This window comes from Ciconia boyciana, chromosome 8, assembly GCF_034638445.1.
Source record: "Ciconia boyciana chromosome 8, ASM3463844v1, whole genome shotgun sequence".
Classification (NCBI taxonomy): Eukaryota; Metazoa; Chordata; class Aves; order Ciconiiformes; family Ciconiidae; genus Ciconia; species Ciconia boyciana.
In genome coordinates, this window is record NC_132941.1 from 22,805,395 (window position 1) to 22,819,793 (window position 14,399).

The window sequence follows — 14,399 nt, forward strand, 5'->3', positions numbered from 1 at the left end:
ACTAATTACAGCCAAAACTGCATCCCAGAGACCACGACAAGCCCAGAAAGCATTGTCCAAAACAACCCTCGAATTTATTTGTCAAGGCACAAAAATCCCCTTCAGCTTCTGGATTTTAAATAATGACGAAAACCAGCAGAAGAGGCATCGAGGAACACAATGGGGACTTCTCCACCCACTGGAGCAGGACTAGGGACATGCCACCTTGTTCACCCTGGCAGCTTGGGTGCCCCCATGTACCCTGCAGATACCCAGCAGCAAAGGGAGGACTCCCAGGACATGCAGGGGGGCAAAGACCCCCCTGATCCCACGGGAAACACGAAGGCTCGACCCCATGCACTGGTCAGGTTCGTCCCCACCACTGCTTTAGCCCCCAAAGCATCTGCTTTGTCACCACGGGGAGGCCAGGGGGGCTTCACCCGGCCGGCAGGTCCCCCCCAAGCCCTGCCTTTCACTCCCCCTCAAAAAATCCCTCAGGTTAATGCGAGGCAGGGGATAACCACCCCGATGGGACTTTGCATTTAAGGCAAAAATAAAAGTCCAGCAGGAACCACAGTGGTACAACATGAAAAAATAATCGTTCCCATACATCCCCAGAGTGGTGAATCCACTGGGGCTGAGAGCACCAACTCTGTGCCCCCGTGCCTGGGGGTCCCACAGGTCCCATCCATCTTTCCAGAGCCTCTGGGGCTCCATCAGCCACTCCCAGGGACCTCGCTGAGCCCATCACCCCTCTCAAGGCCTCTGGGCTTAGAAGGGGCACCAAAATTTGCCCTGGAAGGCACCTGGAAGGCAGCTGGCTTGGCTGTGGCCACGCAAGAGTGGGCACAGAGGGCACCAGGGGGAACGGTCAACCCCGGCTGCTCTCAGTCCCACCTGGGGATGGACAGATGGACAAGGAGGAGCCTCCTCCCCACACACACCGTCCCCAGGAAGGATGCATCAGTCTTTGGGGCTTGCCAGGGATAAAGAGATGCAGCCTCTCTCCAGCCCCAGGGCGCCCCGAAGACGTGGCTGGGGTGGGAGGAGGGTGACAGGGCACAGGATGAGGGGTGGCAGCAGGTCGATGCCCTCCCCAGGGGACCAGAGCTCATCCCCACTGGGGACATCGCAGCTGGTCCAGGGCACAGGGCGCTGCTTGGGGGTGTCCCCGCTCCCGTCAATCAATTTCTTGCTCGTTATCTGGGGGGAAAAATAGAAGAAATAAAAATTGTCAAAGACATTAAAAAAGAATAATAATCCACAGGTCCAAATTAATTAGTTAATTTGGTCACCGGCAGCTCCTGGCTCTCCCTGCCCTGGAAAACTGGGATCACGCAGCAATCCTCCCTGCTCCCAGGGCTGATGCCAGCCCTGGGCAAATATGACCAGGCACATGCAGGTCTGTTTTTATCCCTCCATCCATAGTCCTGGCTAGAAATACCCGCTCAGCCAGCAAACCCTGGGAGATGTTATTATTCAAGCTTTGTTTCTGCTGAAAAAGTGGTTGAGGAGCAAGTGGAGGATGTCTCACACACGGGGTTAAGCAAAGAGGCTGCATCAGGGATGAAAAGCTGAGGGGCTGGGAAGCTGAGCACTGTCTGCAGTGGTTTGCAAGGGGGAGATAAGGGCAGAGAGGAGGAAAAAAAAAAAAAAGAGGAAAAGCAGAGCCAGTTGATGCTAAAGGTGTGGAGGGGAAGGCAGAAAAGGCTTTTACAAACCTATCGGGGTGGGGGGAAAAATGGCATTAGAGAAAAAACAGGGCTGTTAATAAAAGAGGAAGGGAGGGTTAAATTAGCAGCAATTCACCAGCAGCAGAGGCCAAGCCTCTGCCTTTAATAAGAAAGGAAATAAATTAAAAGATTGAGATCTTGGGAGGAGGATGAGTCGGTGAAGAGTGGGGCTGACCAGGCATGGAAAGTGCTGGAGCCCAACAGCGGGCTGGGACGGGTGACAGGCTGTTGGCAGCACCGAGCCAGGAGGTTGGGAGAAGATAATGAAAGGCAGAAACAGGAGCTAGGACTCCAATTTTCATGAATTCCAGCACCAGGGATGAGCTTCATCCCTCCCTCTCCACAAGGCAAGAATGGACCCCCGCAATTCCCCTCCTCTTAGCAAACCCATGGCAATGCTCAAAAAAGACCCAAATTCCTTGCAACAACCCTGGTTGTTGGCAGGAGGCTTTTCTCAGCCTCAAGCTGCCCAAGAAAAGGAAGGATAAGAAGAAACACCACATTGAAGCTGATGGCTGCATCGCTCCATCACTGCTGGGAGATACGAGTGTTGGCCAGAGCAAGCGCAGCCCAAATTGGAGTGGAAATGGGTGATGGGAAATAATTGATCTGCAAAAATTTGATTGAAAACTGACAAAAAAAAAAAAAAAGGAAAAAATATGGAAAAAAAAACCCAACCAATGATGGATGATGGAGATGCAATAGATGCTTTACACTTAGATCTGAACATCATCTTCAGTGTGCTTAGCAAAAAACCTTCATCACGAGCCGGCCTGCGGTCCTAGGCAAACACACTCACCGTCTTTGCTCTCTGCACTCTTCAGCGGCTGCAGGGCTGCAAAAAGCAAAACAGCACGTGGTCAGACTCCATGGTGTGGGACGGGGGGGCTTGCAAGGGAATGCCTCCCCAGAGGAAACAGCTAAGAGCCCTATTTTGGGGAACCCATCCCAATAATTGCACTCACCAATTCCCATTGCAAACCAACCCCTGGTCCCTAAATCTCCCCCGCAGTGAAGGAGCCAGCATCCCAAGCGGCCTTGCTCCTGCACCAGCAGATAAAGGCAATCACCAGGCATATAATTAACCTGTTTGATGACAGCAGAGCACCACGAGTGCTTTTTTATTAAGAGATAGGGTGGCTTATCAGGGAGCTGCCAGCCTGACGGGGTGTGTCAAAGAGCGGGCTGAGCACCGATGGAGGGTGCAAAGCATGCCAGGGTGTTTCCTTGCATAGGGGACAGTGGCACGAGCACACGCTATAATGGACTCACATATATAATAAGAATCATGCACCCACCTGTCTTGGGTTCTTCCCCCTCCTCGTCCTGCTCCTCTGTCCCTGCAAAAGAGCAAGCTGGAGCATGTGAAGTATCTGCTGGGCTTCACCCCAGCGCCCACCCTGAACCCTGCTTTCCCAGGCAGCCAGGTTTGGTGGCTGTCCCCTGGATCGCCACCGTCCCCGGCTGCTTGGAGCCACCCACGATCACCGTGTATCCTGGGCTCTGCTTGGGACCAGGCGCTGCCGAGCTGCTGGTGATGCTCAGGGAGGAGTGACTGGTACCCACCTGCACCTAGCACCCCCTCCAGCACCCTGCGGGGGCTACTTACCCCAGCACAAGGCTGTGCCAGGGTGGCACATCCCCTACAAGCAAAGCAGAAAAAGCCACAGCTCCGGGAGATACAGCACAGCCGCTCGCCTCCCTATTTATAGCACAGCCACCATCTGGAACAGCACTCGGCAAGGGACTTAGTGGGGAGATCACAGATCCCCCGACGCCTCCGGGACACCTCATTGGCACCAAGGGATGAGCATCCCCTTCTCCACCCAGCTGCCAGGTTGTCACCCTGTCTGGGAGCCCAGGAGCTTTGCACCCCATGTATAGGGCCTGCTGCAATGCTGTTCCTGGCCAGAAAGACCAGCAAAAATTGCTGCTCCTGCCTCCCGTGGCCACCAGGCTCACAGGCAGGTTCCCTGCCCAGTTTCTGGCCAACCAAGAGCCACAGCAAAAGGTTACTGCTAAGGGCATGCAGCCATCAGTGCAAAACATCATGGGCTGGGAGCTGTGTCTTGATGCTAAAGGACTGAGGTCAGCTGGCCCAGGGCCACAGCTGAGTGTCACGGCACTGCAAATCCCTTGGCCGAGGAGAAAATACTCTGTTACAGAGGGGAAAAAAAATATATTTTTATATATATTTTTAATATATATCTCCTGCAGTTGATTCCCTGGGATCTCCTGGGGAAAAACCCTCTCGGTCCCCACCGTTGGGGACACCTGACAGCCAGGCATCGTGGTGGCATCGGCACCGACGTCCTCCCCAGCAGAGAGAGGAGCAGCAAAGTGGGAGCCCCCAGGGAGGGAGTCTGCGGGTCCCAGCCCCACAACATGATGCTGGCAGGGAAAGGCTTTGGCAGAGCGAGTGCCTTGGGAGTCAGCGAGAGAAAACAAATGAGGAACGCCAGCAAAGCTGCTTCTGCAGCCATTTTCAGAGCACAGCAGCTTTTTTAAAGCAACAAAGCCCCCCTTTCTGTGCAAACACCTCTTCATAATTAAGAAAAAAAAAAAAAAAAACCACAACCAGGAGACAGATGCAGAAAACAAGAGCACGGAGCATCTCTCTCATGCTATTTCCGCATGTCAAAGCGCTTGGCATTTCCATGGTGGCAAATGCTAGAGGCACGTTCTCAGAGGAGATGCTCCACGCATGCCCAGGTATGGGTACCAAACATGCAGAGGATGCTCAGAGCAGGAAGGTAAAAGGGGGAGACACTCTGGGTGGGAGGAAAACCTGGTGTATGTTTGAAACAGCCACCCGGAGCAATGCATGCAGCCAGCACAGGCTCTCTGGTATGGATTTGCTGGTGCCCACCAACCCCAGCAGCTCCGAGCATCCCTTCATCCTTTAAAAGATGCCACCACCAAGGCAAAGCCGTGCAAGTTAAGATTTGCCCTGGCTCCCCCAATCCACCACCCTCTATCCATCCATCACCCCCTGCAAACCCCATCCCTTTTGGGGGTGGGGGGTACCCGCCACATTACCTGCATTTTCCTCCTCTTCCTCGCAGCTCTGGCGGATTTTCTTCTGGCACACGTACGCCAAGACGGCGAGCAGCCCCACAACACAGATGGCAAGTCCCACCGTCACCCAGAGAGCCACAGCGGGGAAGGCGAGGTGTTGGCCTTGCAGGGGGCAAGAAGAGAAATACTGCCACACTGAGCACCGCTGCCCAACCAGGGGGATGCGTGCCCAGTATTCGGGACACCACAGTGGCAGGGGCACATCCCCATGGACAGAGTCGGTGGCACAAGAGGTGCCTTTTGAAGTAAAACCATCAGTGCCTCTAATTATGGCCTCCCCCAGCAGTTCTTGATCCAGCCGGGGAAGCATCAGGTTGAGTCACTCCCTAAAATACTTCACAGAATCACAGAATCGTATAGGTTGGAAAAGACCTTTAAGATCATCGAGTCCAACCGTAAACCTAACACTACCAAGACCACCACTACACCATGTCCCTAAGCACCTCATCCAAACGTCTTTTAAATACTTCCAGGGATGTATGCTGGGATGTATGGATGGATGGATGGATGTATACAGGGATGATACTTCATTAACCTTTAAATAATTGCACTAATAAATTAAAATGGCAGGCTGACCCTTCACTTGCTAAGAAGCTCAAGAGAAGCATTAGATGATGTTGCACCCACTCCCTTTCCCCTCTCATCTCACGCCATGGGGCCAGGAAGGATAGGTACACCTTCCCCAGGGTCTGGGATGGCCTGGCAGGGACCACCAGGGCTTGGGGGATATCTCCTAGAGTGCTGGGAATCTGATTTTTCCCCGTAACATTGCTCTGTCTTCAAATAAAGTCTTATCCCAAACCCTGACCCTCCACAGATGTCACCCCAAGGCTGACCATTTGCTTGTGCGCTTGGGAGCCCACACAAAAGCCACCCCTCTGTCCCAGCCAGCAGCATCTATGCAAATTTTTCTGCAAGAGTTTGGTGCATCCAGCCAAAAAGTTTATGCTCCACCAGGGACCCACCTTTGCAATCCAGTAAGTGCTGTACCAAGGGTAACTGAACACTAATTAATGCTACCAGGGAGCGCACAAGGTTATAAAGAGCTGCAGGAAGGCAGCAGGAGGAGCTCAAAGTGAAGCCATGAGGCTGAATGCGCTTGATGAACTCCTCCCACCTGTATTTCTGAAGTAGGATTGTTGCAGCTGGGATGGAGAACCCCAAACTGAGAGCATCCCATCGCCACGTGCTAAGGAGAAGACAACTACCGTGCCCTGTGCTGGCTTTCTGGAGTGGTTTAGACTTGGACAGGGCAACTAGCAAAGCTAGAGACTAAGAACTGGGGACATTGGTTCTAGCTGGGATGCTGGTGTGGGGTGACTGGGGAGGACAGCACAGCCTCAAGTCACCCTTGTAGGTCCATGGGGAGAGAGGCAGAGCGGGGATATGGGATAGCAACCACCAGGGTGGCTCTGGGCCACAGCAGGGATCCTGGTGCCACCACGGTCCACTCCTTGAGACAGCGCCCATCCCTTCCTTCCCCCAATTTTGGCCCTTGCTAGCTCACCTGTGATGGTGACAGAGGCTTGGGTCTCCTGCTGCAGCACCGCATTTCGCACCAGGCAGGAGTAGGTGCTGCTGGGCTCCACCAGCACCTGGAGGATGCTGTGCACATCAAAGAGACCTTCCTCATTGGCCACCTGGGACGTGGTGACATTTTCCGTGATGTTGTTGCCCTGGCTGTCCCGCCAGAGGACACTGGCCTCGGGGTAGCCGCGGGAAGCGTGGCAAGTCACGGCTGCCAGATCTCCTGGTTTCAAGTCCTTGTTGGGCTCCAGGTTCATATTGGGCTTGGAGTAGGGAGCTGCAATGGAGAGGACAGCTGGCATGAGGCAATGGAGAAGACCAAAGGATCAGGATCTGGAGCAACCCAATGAGGTTGGGCAAGCCCCAGGACAGACTCTTCCAGCTGATAACACCAACCAGCTGAAGCCTCCCCAGCTTTGGTTCATTTATGGCCATGCTTCCAGGTGGCCTCTCAACTGAGAGCCTCTCCATCATGGCAGGGAAGGGACCACACCCCCCACCAGCAATATTGTGGGGAGATGCAGCTGGTCATTCTCTAAGAGAGCTGAATTCCTGGGGAGACCACTGCAAGGGTGGAGAGAGAAAGAGGCTCCACAAAGGACCAAACCATGATGGATATCCCTTCTCTTTGGGGGATACATGCAACGGCACCCCGACTCTCCATCTCTCACCTGCCACCTGCAACGTCACGGCCGCACTGCTGTAGTCCCGGACCCGGACAAAGCAGGTGAAGCTGCCCTCATCTGAGATCTCCACGCGCCGGAGGAGCAGCGACACGTTGCCCTGGGCCAGCTGGTCGTAGAAGAGGGCCGTACGGTTGGCATAGCCCCCGCCTTGGTCTGCCAGCTGGTCCCGGCCACTGGAAAAGCTGTGGACCAAGCGCTTGGTGTCCGTCAGCTGCCAGATGAGGCTCAGGTCGTCGAGGCTGAAGTTGGCCTCAGGGGAGAATGAGCAGCACAGGGTGGCATCTTGGCCAAAAAGAGCCACCACGGGCTCATCTGGGACCTGGATCTCCATGGCACCTGTGGGAAGGTGGCAAGGGCAAAAGCACATGGTGGTGAGACTCTGCAGAAGCACCTTCTTAATTCTCCATCCAGATAACATCTAAGCAATCAAGGGATACCCATAGGACGGACCTGAGGGCAGGTGGCATCTCAGGACCCTCCCCTGCACCAACCCCCAGCCTAGCCCACCCTGCTGGCAGGGAGACAGCAGGGATCCAGCGCCAAAGCTGGAACACCGCTGCCCTCAGCTGCCAGCTGCGGCCATGGGCACCCAAACCTGCACCCCCCCGGGACATGCAGCCCGGTTTCTCCCCATGGGGAGAGGAGGTCGGTGGGTGACGATGGCGATGGCGGGGACACAGTCCCACGTCCCCAGGACAAGCCAGCTCCGGGCAGCACCGTGGCCAGGCCAGCAGGCACTAGATGGCACCAGTGCTCCAGCGCCAACCAGCATGCCACATTGCGATGCCAACAGCATCCCGGTGCCACGGTGCGATGCCAACCACGTCACCAAGCCACGGTGCGATGCAAACCCTGCCATTGCGTCAGGGCGTGATGCCAATCACGCCAGGGCTGCCGGACTGTCTGCGCTCAGAGCTGGTCTGGGGGTCCCTGTTGGAAGCGAGCAGTGACGTCACCCAAGGCACACCCAGGGCACCATCAGCACTTCATTCACCAATTCCCCCCACCCCAAAACGGGGAAAAAAAGGGGAAAAAAATCTTGCCTCAGACCAAGGATTTGCTGTATATTCCAACCTCAACACCACTGCAGAACACAGCAAAGCTGTTACCCGCAGCAAATACCTCCCTGGGGACAAGGGCAGCAACGAGACGTTAAATTTTAAGCAAGAGCCCAAGCAGGGAGGATGAGGAGCTGTGGGATGGAGGAGACCTGCCAGGAGCCACAGACGGGCAGACAGGCAGGAGAAGAGGGCTCAGGCAGCCTGCCTGGCTCTTGGCAGACTCGAGAGTGTCACATCTCCCTCTGGCTAATAATAAATGCCAATGGGTTTTAGGAACATTACCCAGCCTGGCTGGAACTGCTGCTGGCTGCTGAGCATTCCGAAAGGATTCAGTCCCGACGTCTGTCCCAGATTGAGGTGCTGCAACCTGGGGGACTAGGAGCTGTAGCACATGGGGACAGACCCAGGTAAGTAAGAAACCTTCAGGATTTGGTCCTCCCACGGCTTTGTCGTTCAACTGTAGCACGCAGGAGGTGGTGTCCCCTGCTACAAGGGTGGCTCACATGCACCAGAAGCCATCACACCCACAGGATGATGCCCTGGGCAGCTGGAGGACCACAAAACCAGAAGAAACACCTGGGTGCTGCCACCAGGAACTACAGGTCAAAGGCAGCTTTGTCAGGATGAATGTGGCATTCAGGACATCTTTGGGGTGGTGACATGCAGACCACGCCAATCCCAAACCCTCTCCAGCCTCACTCACCTGCCAGGCTGAGCACCAGTGCTCCTAGGGCAAGCAGCGGGCAGAACATTCTTGGCACGAGCAAAGCCTGGGTAAGAAAGCAGAAGCGAGCACAGCCCCAGGTGTCCTTCTCACAGGGAGTCTTTTCTCTCGTGACAAGCACCCTGAGCTGGCGAAAAACAGAAGAAAATACTGAGATGGTTCTGGGGACCAGGGACAGAGAGCAAGAGAGAGCAGGAGAACAGCATCGGGCAGGGGAACCCATGCCAGCCATCCTCTCTGGCTGCCACGTGGCAACCAGAGCACCCACCTCGTTGTAAAACGCAGGAGGGCGTTTGCCTCCCACCTGGCACTGGCCAAGGGACCAGTGCATCCCCTGCATCAGGGAGATGATGGACCCAGAGGCAGCTCTTGTGCCAGAGGCGCTGGCCGGTGCCCAGAGAAAGCCACGTGAGCCTCTTCCCCTCCTCACTGCTTCTCCTCCCCTTTTGTTTCTCTTTCCCAGCTTTTCCCCGCAGCGTTGGGCTGTTACATCCCTGTCCTCCAAGAGGAGGCAACTCGCTCCCTCCGTCCAAAATGGCTAAAAACCAAACATGAGAGGTTTGCAGATTCCTGGCTCCACTGGCGGCTCGAGGGCTGGGAGGCTCATCCCTGCTCGTGGCAGGGAAGTCTCCCGCATGAGACTGCCCCGAAAAATGGGGAATAAAACCAGAGCATCTCAGAGCTGGATGTGGGGAGAGGTGAGGGCAAACTGCCTGGCACTGCTGGCTACCGTGGCTCGCTTCCCAAGCGTCCCTCCTCGGCCATGCCAAGAGCTCGCCAGGCCCCTCGTGACCCACGTTCCTCCCTCGTAGCATAAATGAGCCCCAGATAGTGCAGCCAGCGTCACCACTGCCATGTCTCATCCCTGTCCCTGCACATCCCAGAGCCCCACTGCTCCGCCCAGAGCCTTTAGCACCGACAGTTTTCAGTGCAATAGCCGTATTTGCAATAAATCAGTGTCACAGCACCAGTTTCCCAGGGTGTAGCAGGACCAACTTCAGACATCGGTGCCTTCCTCCTTAAACCCCCTTTAATCAGGGAAATGGCAGTCCTGAAGCTTTGCTCAGCTCAGCTCCCATGGGGAGGAAACTGAGGCGCCAGGGGGGAGGGGGAACTGAGGCACAGGGATGGGGGAAACTGAGGCACGGCTCTGCCCCAAGCTAGGGGACCATGTCCTCTCCTTCCCTCCCAAGCATGAGGCTGCTCTGGGGAAAACAAATTATCCAGCTTTTTTTTCTTAAACCATATCCCCAACTCTTGCCTTTTCCCAAGTGGACGAGCCCAGAGCCAGCCCCATGCCAAACCCCAGGCAGCTGAGAAGGGAGGGAGCCACGGTGGGAGAGGGTAACAGGGCATCACTCAGCTGCCTGGGCAAGGGAAACCATGACTCATCTCCCTCACGCTCGCCCTTGGAACTCTTTCCTTTTCCTGGCGATGCTAAAATAAATTATATTTTACAGGTTTCGTGACCTACAAGTCCTGATGGACCATCTCAGAGGTGTCACCCAAGTCCCCAACCCTCCTTCTGCAGTTGGGATTCTTTCAATGGGTGTCTCACCTTTCCATGACTTAGTTTCCCAACGCTGCAGTGTGAGCCCGGCCAAAGCATGGCCTCTGCCCTGGACCTGAGCTTTCGTCACAAGTCAGGATATAACAAACCCCACGAACGCATTCCTTGGAAGAGGGATGCCCCCACGCGCAGCAAGCCAGCTTGGCTGAACCCTCCAGAAACCCAAGGGAAAACTAAATCCTCTGTTGCAGTGGGACCCTGGGGACTATACATCACCCGTTCCCCATTTAATATTTACTATCAGGCAGCCAAAACGCTGCTTTTTTATAATACCCAGATTCTCAGCTGCCAAATTATCACCCTGAGATGGGTGGAGGTGTAAAGAAAACATCTGCTGGTCCAGAGAGAAGTCCTCACCCACTGGTCTGGGTCAGTCCCCACTTTGCTCCTCTCCTGCCCAGAATTTCTGGCAGACAAGAGCCCGGCTCTGCTCTAGACTATTTTTAGTCCTTGCTTCACCTCTCAGTGTGCAGCAGAAGATCCCTGCTTGCAAAGTGGGACCCTGCGGGGATGGGGAGCACGGCAAAGGAGGGGTGGAAAGATGGGGTGCAACCTCCAAATCTCAGGCAGGGATTTGGGGTGCGACATTTGGCGGTAGAAAGGAAGGGATGGGTTATCCTTTCCACATCCCGAGGAAAATGGGAACAATCACTTCCTCTCGGAGCTCGGGTTTTTGTCCCACGCATGGGATGGGTTTTAGCTCTATATGTTAAATACGGAATTTTACATCGGATGGATTTATAGGCATCCGGGGATGCTGCCTTCCCTGCATCCGCGCGGGAAACGGTGGGGACACCGCCTGCCCCCCGAGAACCCCCCGCACCCCTCAGCAGCAAGAGGAGGGGACCCCCGATACCCCCCTCCCAACACCCACCCGGGCTCCCCGAGACCCGCCTCGGGCACCGGCTCTGCCCGGCTGCTTCATGCCGCGTCGGTGGGGCACGGCTCGGGGGGAGCCCCATTCATTTCGCCCTCCCAGAACAACGCCCGGGCTTCCGAGCCCCGTCCCGCGTGACAGAAAACGGGAGCGGCGGCTCCTCCCGCCGGGCGCGGCAGCGCGGCGCCGCTCCCCGGCCGGCACCCCCTGAGAGCCCCGGGCCCCGCTCCCCGCCACGTCCCCAGCGCCGGGCCGGGCCGGGCGCGGGCACTTACCGGGAAGGCGGCGCGGAACGGGCGGGAGCGCGCGCTCCGCCGCGGGCGGGCCGGTCCCGGGGCGGCGGCCCCGGCCCTGATTGGCTGCGGCCGCTTCCTGCTGGGGTCCCGCCGCTGCCGGCGGAGGAGGAGGAGGCGGAGGCGGAGGCGGGGGCGGGGGCGGGGGCGGGGCCGCGCCGGGGCCGGCCCGGGGTGCTGCGGGGGTGGCGGGGATTGGGGTGCACGGGGCCGGGGGCTGGGGAGCACCGAGCCAGGGATATTGGGGTGCACGGGGCCAGGGGGTTGGGGTGCACAGAGGCGGGGGATTGGGGAGCGCCGAGACAGGGGATTGAGGTGCATAGGCTGGGGATTGGGATGCACAGGTCTGGGGGCTTCGGGTGCACCGAGGCAGGAGCATTGGCGTGCATGGGGCCAAGGGATTGGGAAGCACCGAGCCAGGGGGCTGGGGTGCCCAGGGTTGGGAGATTGGGGAGCATCGAGGCAGGGGGGTTGGGGTGCACAGAGATGGGGGATTGGGGAGCATGGGGCTGGGAAATTGGGGAGCACCGAGCCAGGGGGTTGGGATGCATGGAGCTGAGGGATTGGGGTGCACAGAGCTGGGGGGTTGGGGAGCACTGAGCCAGGGGGATTATGGTGCACATAGCTGGGGGGTTGGGGAGCATGGGGCTGGGGGACTGGGGTGCACAGACTCAGGGGTTGGGGAGCACCGAGCCAAGGGGATTGGGGTGCGCAGAGCTGGGGGACCAGGGTACACACGGCACATGGGGCTCAGGTGTACAAAGCCAGGGCGTGAAGCCCTCAAAGCTGGGAGATGCAGACATGCAGACCCAGGGGATTGGGGTGCACGGAGACAGGGATTTTGGAGACCTCAAAGCAGGGAGACTGGGTGCACAGAGCCAGGGAATTGGAGCATTCGTACCTTGGGGTGCACAGAGCTGGGGCTTTAGAGCCCTCAAATTCAGAGGACTGGGGTGCATGGAGCTGGACTGTGGCAAGGCAGGAGGACTGAGCCACCTCCTCCAGGGAGAACAAATGGCAGCTGGAGTTTCCCCTGCGGAGATGTAGGCCACTTCCTGGGGAAAAACCTGGTTAATAAGTTACCCACGCCAACTGTAGGTAATAAGTTACCCACAGGCACCAGCAACCCCACACCATGCTCCGTGGAAGATGCTGCTGGGGGGGGGGACACGACCCCCAAATAGTTGGGAGCTGCAGTGCTGGAATGGGACACCCACGAGGGTCCCCCATCTAGAAGAGCAGGACCTCAGATGCACAAGGCATTGGGGCAGCCTTCATCCTGCATCAACCATGCAAAGGGACCGCAGTTTCCTTGGAAAATCCATCTTGCAGTCTTTTGAAGTTTGCTTTTCTGGGGGTGCAGCCTGGCTGGACCCCAGGGGGACACCGCCAGCGCTCCTGCAACCCATCAGGTTGCTTTTGGCCAGGGCAGGGCTGCGGCGCTGAGCTTCCTCCCACGCTCCTGCACACAATGTCTCCTTTTATACAGCCTCGGGCAGGCAGGCACGCACCCAGCACAGCTCGCTGACATGCACAGGGGAATGCATTGGGATTGAGGCCGAGGAAGGGAGCACGGCAGGAAAGCAGGAAGAGGAGGAGGAATAGCAGGGCACTGGGAAGGAGCTGGGCTCTTTGGAAGGGTGATTTTTCAGCAGCACACACAACAGATGTTTCCCTAAAGGAAGCAGCTTCTTGTTTTTAACTTGCTTTTCATAGAGGGCCCCTTGACACCAGCAGCTCTTGCCATGTCCCTGAGGCTCCAGTGGCTGCAGTCCATGCCCCAGAGCCAGGTGCCCATGTGGGAGGTTTGGGTCTTTTATTGCTCCGGAGCAAAGGAAGCTCCTCACCCTTTTGATTACAGAGGAAAGCTGGAACAACCAAACCTGGAGACCTTAAAATTAAAAGGCAAATAAAAATAACCTGAAACATGCTATATTTAAAACCATTTGATTTTTTTTTCCCTCGTGCAGGCAAGGAAGGATTTTGCAGCAACAGAGCTGGTAATAAGGCTGCACATCTTGACCCAGGCACCATGAGTGACAGCAGCAAGAACGAGAAAGGATGAAGCCAATATACTTCAAAAGTCTGCAACTAAATCAGGAGCCCTGTGCTCCATTCACAGATGTGCCCTGCAAATCAAGAGCATTTCTCTTTCCATGCCTAGCCTGGCGTGGGTAGTGCTGGATATGCAGAGTGGCTGTGTGATCCCAGCTCATGCTGGCTCTGGCTGAGGAGCTCCTGCAGACCAGATATGAGCCATGTCAACCTTGTTGGCACATTGTCCCCATCCTTTTTTGGGGTCTGATGGAAAAGATCCAACCATTAGCCCCCAACGCTGCAGCGGGGAGACAGGAGTGGGTTGCAGGGACCCTCTGAATGACATGATTCCCTCTCCCAGGAGCAATGGGTCCATAGGCATCTCCAGCATCAAAGCTCAGCAACCCAAAAATGCAGGTGGAACCGAAAGGTTTCACAAAGACTTGCCCCCTAAAAAAAAAAAAAAAAAAAAAAGACACAAACTTCCAGCACTGCCCAGGGCAGGGCTTCACAGCATCATGGCTTCATCACTTTGTCCCTTCTCCCAACAGTTCACATAAAAACAGCATTGCGGCTTTGATATCTTAACTGCAAATGCAACTCCACTCCTGTTAGGCTTTGAAGATACAAAGTGAGCATCTGAGTGCCAGGAGCTTTCTTAGTGTTAAATACAAACACACAAAAAAAGTAGAAACTAAGGAGCTTGGAAACAAAGGCAGATTTTTCAACATCAAAACTAGCTAAAAATTAAAAATCCATGGTGCTTCCAAGCCTGCTCATAATTAACAATGAAAGGGCTTCTGGGGAGGAATTTAAATAGTAGATGTTCTCCAT

The 14,399-nt window shown here is 56.0% G+C and overlaps 1 protein-coding gene across 2 annotated transcripts; it reads right to left on the bottom strand.

Annotated features, from left to right (window-relative positions):
* Positions 1 to 50: 50 nt before the first annotated feature.
* On the bottom strand, positions 51 to 11,643 carry CD276 (CD276 molecule). Of its 2 annotated transcripts, none has more exons than XM_072871668.1 (8): positions 11,511 to 11,643; positions 8,768 to 8,915; positions 6,989 to 7,339; positions 6,298 to 6,594; positions 4,752 to 4,892; positions 3,011 to 3,052; positions 2,512 to 2,547; positions 51 to 1,182 (listed from the first exon to the last, which is right to left on the bottom strand). In XM_072871668.1, exons 2-8 carry the CDS (start codon positions 8,814 to 8,816, stop codon positions 1,160 to 1,162), a joined length of 939 nt encoding a protein of 312 aa, XP_072727769.1. In that variant the 5' UTR covers positions 8,817 to 8,915; positions 11,511 to 11,643; the 3' UTR covers positions 51 to 1,159. The 2 variants fall into 2 exon arrangements, with proteins under 2 accessions (XP_072727769.1, XP_072727770.1); XM_072871669.1 differs by having other exon boundaries at positions 8,768 to 8,910; positions 11,511 to 11,635.
* Between the last annotated feature and the right edge of the window lie 2,756 nt (positions 11,644 to 14,399).